A 5,847-nucleotide genomic window follows, 5' to 3' on the forward strand; every position below is an offset into this window, starting at 1 on the left:
TTTGCTGTTCTGATTGGGTGTTTTCTGTTACCTTATCTTCCAAACTGCTGATTAAATCCTGTGCTCCATCTAATCTGCTGTTGATTCCTTCTAGTATATTCTTCATTTCTGACTGGTTCTTTTTTTGTGGTTTCTATGTCATTTTTTATCCTTGCTATCTCTTTGTTGAAGTTCTCACTAAGTTCCTTGAGCATCCTTATAACCAGTTTTTTGAACTCTGTATCTAGTAGATTGCTTGCCTCTATTTTGTTTAGTTTTTTTTTTTTCTTTTTCCTGGAGTTTTCTCCTGTTCTTTCATTTTGGACATGTTTCTTTGTCTCCTCATGTTGGCTGCCTCTCTATGTTGTTTCTATGTATTAGGTAGAATTGGCACATCTCCTAGTCTTGGCCTGGTGGACTTATGTAGTCGGTGTCCCATGAAGCCCAGTGGCACAGTCTCCCTGATCATCTGAGCCGAGTGCTCCAGGAGTGTCCCTTGTGTGGGTTGTGTGTGTACTCCTGTTGTAGTTGATCCTTGATTGCTGTTGGCACATCAGTGTGAGGACTTGACTCTCAGGCTTACTGGCTGTAAGGACTGGTCATACCCACAGCATAGGAGCTGCCGTGTGGGGTCTGATCCCAAGGAGTGGGATTCACCCCAGTGGGTTCTGATGCCTGCCAAGACCACCCTTTGGATGTGCCACTTGTGGGGCTAATTGGGTGGTGCTCTGCTGTGGTCTGAAGCCAGCCTCCAGGTGTGCTGTTCTGGGACCTCTTGGGAAGGGTTCTTGTGCAGGCCAAGGTCACCCATTGTCTGTGACCAGCCCGGGCCTACCTAGTAGGAGCTACAAAGCAATCCAAAGTTGGTTGCTGCCTGTGCTAGATTTGGAGATGTGTGGGAGGGGCCACACTAGGAGCCTATGCAGGCTGGCACCAGTACTCGGCCTGGAGAAGATCAGCAAAAGGCCCAGGGTACTTTGAGGCCTGCTGCCACGTGCCTGCTGCCCATAAGGCTTAGCCACTGAAAGAGCCTCCAGCAGTGTGAAAGGTGGGGGATGTGGGGGTTTCAGGAATTCACGGGGTGGGGAGGGCGGGGAGAGGAGTGGTTTTCACCAGATTAATGGAGATTCAGGTTTGGCACAGTGCTAAGCCTGGGGCTATTTGGCAAAAGACTCAGAGCACACTGAGACCACCTGCCACCTGAGAGTTGTCCAAAAAAGACTAGCACAGACTGGGGCTGGGTGTCCACTGTAGAAAGTGCATCCGGCTGTGAGTGAGTTGGGAGGGGTGGGGGTCTCAGGGAATCACCAGGATGGAGCCAGCAGAGCTCACCAGGCCAATGCAGATTAAGATTTGGCTGCATGGAAGGAGGTCGCAATACATGGACAATGGCGGCTGGCCCCTCCTACCAGTCTTGGCATGGCTTCTTCTTTATATTTTTAGTTATAGGGCTTCTGTTCAGCTCATCTTCAGATGGTTGACTGTTCTATAATTTAGTTGTAATTTTAATGTGGTCACAGGAGGCAGCAAGCACAGTGTTTACCTACTCCACCATCTTCACCAGACCATGCAAAAAAGACAACTTCTAATCCTATACAACAAAATAGAATACAGTTAACCCTGAACAACGTGAGAGTTAAGGGTACTGAACCCCTGTGTAGTTGAAAATCTGTGTAAAACTTTTGACTTCCCCAAAACTTAACTACTAATAGCCTACTGTTGACTGGAAGCATTACTCATAACATAAACAGTCAATTAACACATAGTTTGCATGTTATTATGTATTGTATACTCTATTCTTACAATACAGTAAGCTAGAGAAAAGAAAATGTTATTGAGAAAATACATTTATAGTACTGTACGTATTTATTGAAAAAAAATCCATATATAAGTGGACCCATGCAGTTCAAACCTGTGTTGGTTAAGGGTCAACTATACTTTAAAATGGATAGTGTATAGAACATTAAGCTATAGGAAATGTAGCTTAATGTACATTAATGTACATTAATGTACATTAATGTACATGGTACACCTGATTTAGTTTTTTCAAATGAGAACTGAAACCATGGCAAAAAACAGTTCATGCTCTAATGGCTGTATCTATCCCTCCAAAATAAGGTTGCGAATTTGGGAATGTAACCAGATAATTCACGCAGTTTAGCATTTAATAGTTTTTGTTTGATTTATTTATATAATGCTTCTATTTTCTACTCTTTTGTGTATCAATAGACCATAACTTTGGCATATAGTAGGCACTGAGGAAGAAGCAAGCAAGCTGCAACAAAGCTATAATCAAAAGATATAACTGACAGAAATGCTCTTCTGCCCAGGGGAGAGGTTGGTCTTTATCTCCTTCTGTGTCTTCTTCTCCTAAGAGACTCCAGGTCATTTTTCATAGCTCTAACTTTTGTCCTGACACTTTTCCATATGTATCATATGCTACTTGTAATTTAACTTAATTTTTCACGTGAGTGTTCACACGTTGACAACACTTGTAAGCCTTTTGATGGCAGAGTCCATTTCTTACAGTTCACCTTGCTCAGATCAACATATGATATGATATACACAAAAGCTCACTATTATATGTCAAGTTGATTTCACTTACTGCCTCAGCTCATAAACACATGCAAAATTAGTGTTTTTCAAAAGCTAGGTTTTCATTTTGTAGATGGCTCACTCTCCTACCTGTCGTGGGACAATTTCAGCTGCTGGGTTTGCTGTTCGTGGGCGTTGATGAGGAGCTTTCTCAGCAGCTCACACTGCTGACTCAGGTGCAGGTCCCGGATTTCTTGCTCCTCAGCACTGTGGGTGTTGATCATTTCTGACCATTCCTTTGTGTGCTGTGCCACAATCTCTTTGACCTATGTAGGAAAAAGGGGATGGTGCAACCTGGAAATCTTTTATTTCAGGTATGAGCTGCAAGCACAATATTATTCATGAATTTTAGATCCCTCCCACCAATTTACTTAGTAAATCAGTGGACACCTATGACCTGCAAAAAATATGTACTAATCAATGGGAATTGGGAAGTCATAACTTATTAAAATAAGTCAATCACTTTGGCTCTAATATTTAACCATGACCTGTTACTTCACTGACTATCTTGCCAAACTCCAGTTTCTCTGGGCCTTGGTTTCCTTTACCAATTGCATCAAAATTTTCTTCATTAGTTCATACTTTTCCAGCTTCACTTCCATCAGGCCACAGGTCTGAATAGAGAGGTGGGTTCTCTTATTCCTGGATCACGATTTACTGTGTCAACCCTAACAGATACTGGGGTAAAATGTCTTCCATTTCCTGTAGCTCCTTTGCAGTGTGGTTTTGTAGGTCTTTGCAGCTCCTTTCATCAAGAGCTAGAATCTATTTCTCCACCTCCTTGAATCTGGCTGACCTTGTGACTTGCTTTAGCCATGAGACAGTAGCAAATGTGATGCAAGTAGAGGCTTGATAAGTGTTTGTCTTTTACTCTATTTGGAATCATGAGGCTACCCTGGGTCTGAGTCAGTACTAGCCTGTTGGAGGATGAGAGCTCATGTAGGAAAAAGCAACCAGCAGCCAGCTAGCTAGCAGAGATCTGAGTGAGGCCATCAATCCCAGCTGATTGTAGACACTTGAGTGAGCCTAGCTGAAATTAGCAGAAGAACAACCCAGTTGCATACAGCTCAAATTTTGGATCAACTGAATTGTGAGCTAATAAATAGTAGTTGTTTTAAGCCACTACATTTAGCCATGGCTTATTACGCAGCAAAAGCTAACTGATACAGTAGTCATGGTTTCTACTTTCCTATTTATGCAAAGCATCTAAAAATCATGGCACATTGCACAGGCATTAATTCTTAAACATTCTAGTTAAGAAGAAAGAGAAAACGGGGAACAACTCTCAAAGACACATGGCTTACTGCTTGTATAGGCTTCATGGCAGCACAGACAATACATAGCAGCAAGGAAAACTTCAGCTTGACTAGTATTCAGCAAGGTCACTGGGCTGAATGACAGAACTGCATGTAGCCATATGGAGGCGGATGGTTTGACTGTGAGCTATAGTTGGGAGCCTTCTTTAAGAGTTCTTTTTTCTTTTATACCAATTAATGCTAGAAGAATTATTTATATTCTTGACTGGAAGTTAGCATCCACTTCTCTAAATGTCCACAAAGTTAATTAAAGTCTCCCAAACTCCTATTTTCTTGTGTCTTCAGGGGGGAAATACAAGTACTTAGGCTCCTTTCCTAGAATACCAACTCTCAATTTTTTCTTATCACAAACTTCTGCAGCAAAGTCAGGATGGAGTATCAAAGAATTACTCAACCCCTAGTTGGTGGTTTTCTGACATATGTTTAATGTTACTTCTATAGGGAAGCATATTCTAGATTTTACAGTGTTTCCTTTTAGTATATTCATTTATTGTCTCACTTGATGTTTCTGAGGCAGACAACAAACATTGTTGGCATATTTTTACAATATTGTTATCATGTTTCTACAGATGAAGGGAAATGTTCTATGAAATGGCTCTCTCCAAAGCCAGTGAGTCTAGGGCCTGGACCCCTTCACTTCCGATAGTAGCCTCAGGCTAATGTTATTTTATTTATACTAGGTACCGTTTTGAAAAAAATCACAAAGTATATTCTGCAAGTTGCTGCTGTAAAAATAGGCATTTTCTTACCTTAGATTTGTGATCCGATGTCAGTGTCTGAATTTTAATTTCTGTTTCTTTTTTCATTTCAAGACAATTACTTCCCCTGAAAATGGAAAATCGCAAATGTGTGCCAGAAGTTAGATAACCTTCCCATTCCCATGGGCCTTTGAAAACTACAAAGTTTTCTGATGAAGAGACAATTTGTTCATCAGAAATGGGATGCCATGGCTCATTGGACAACATCAGTTTTTCTAGTAATAGATGCATACCTTACAAAGTTCTGTATCATGATTACTCTATTCAACCACTATATAAAGAGATGCTTCAGACCTAACAATTATTTCATTGTCCAGGGTCTGTTGTCAGAGTTTCCATTTTGGTTCTTGCTTTTCTTCACGATATTTTGTATTTATTCAATGAAATATTATTTGCGATAAAAACTGGGAAATAGGTCCTCAGCACTGAAGTGAATTTTTAATTCTTCCATTTTGGTTGTAATGACAGATTTTTGTCTTTGACACATGCCAGTAAGGGAGAAAATAGCATTTCTTGGCATCATGGGGGTAATTTGTGCTTCTTATTCTATTGTGAGTAGAAAATATATACTAGGAAATTGCCCAGCAACCATTACTGCTTATTTCAGTGATTATTTTTTCCTTTTGGAATATCCATATCATTGCTGAAACCAGAATAGATTCTGAGTTTCTGACTTCAACTTATGTGCTCTGATTTTTATGGCCTAACTCAGAATGCTTCATTATATTACTCATTGAGAGTGTCTCTGAGAGCAGCATTATTCTAAAAAATGCTAGGTCTCTCATCAAATCTATTACTTCTCGATGGCTGGCATAAACATGTTTCCCCTCTTGTCTACTATTCAATGAGCTTGCAGCATTACAGAAACATTCCCCTGGCTTAATTCTAGACAAATCTTTCACAGTAAGTGCAATGATAGGTTTTATTCAACAGACTTCTCTGTTGGCCCGAGTAAAAAATTCTTGAAATATTAAAAATCAAGATTGCATTTTTTTCTTGAGGGCATCAACCTTATTTATTATTTATTTTCTGGCTATGCAAAATGATTTCTGTAATTTTGAATTTTCCCAACGTAAGCTTGTCTTTCCTTCCTTCTTCCCTCATTCACCTTGAAGACATTTGAGTGGAAAACACATGAGAGACATAGCTTTTCTGTCATTAACCAAAAGCTGTAGAACTTGAATAAATCTCTGTTCTCT

General features: G+C 40.2%; 1 protein-coding gene across 1 annotated transcript in view; it reads right to left on the reverse strand.

Moving 5' to 3' along the window:
* Nucleotides 1-5,847, reverse strand: part of PLCB4 (phospholipase C beta 4) — a 168,515-nt gene that overhangs the window by 24,614 nt on the left and 138,054 nt on the right. Inside the window, exons 31-32 of the mRNA XM_019635242.1 lie at nucleotides 4,640-4,863; nucleotides 2,665-2,840 (exon numbers count right to left, since the gene is read on the reverse strand). Of these exons, the coding sequence (XP_019490787.1) occupies nucleotides 2,665-2,840; nucleotides 4,640-4,863 (400 nt within the window). The remainder of the gene's footprint in view (nucleotides 1-2,664; nucleotides 2,841-4,639; nucleotides 4,864-5,847) is intronic.

The sequence above is a fragment of the Hipposideros armiger genome, unplaced genomic scaffold (genome assembly GCF_001890085.2).
Source record: "Hipposideros armiger isolate ML-2016 unplaced genomic scaffold, ASM189008v1 scaffold_20, whole genome shotgun sequence".
NCBI classification, from domain to species: domain Eukaryota; kingdom Metazoa; phylum Chordata; class Mammalia; order Chiroptera; family Hipposideridae; genus Hipposideros; species Hipposideros armiger.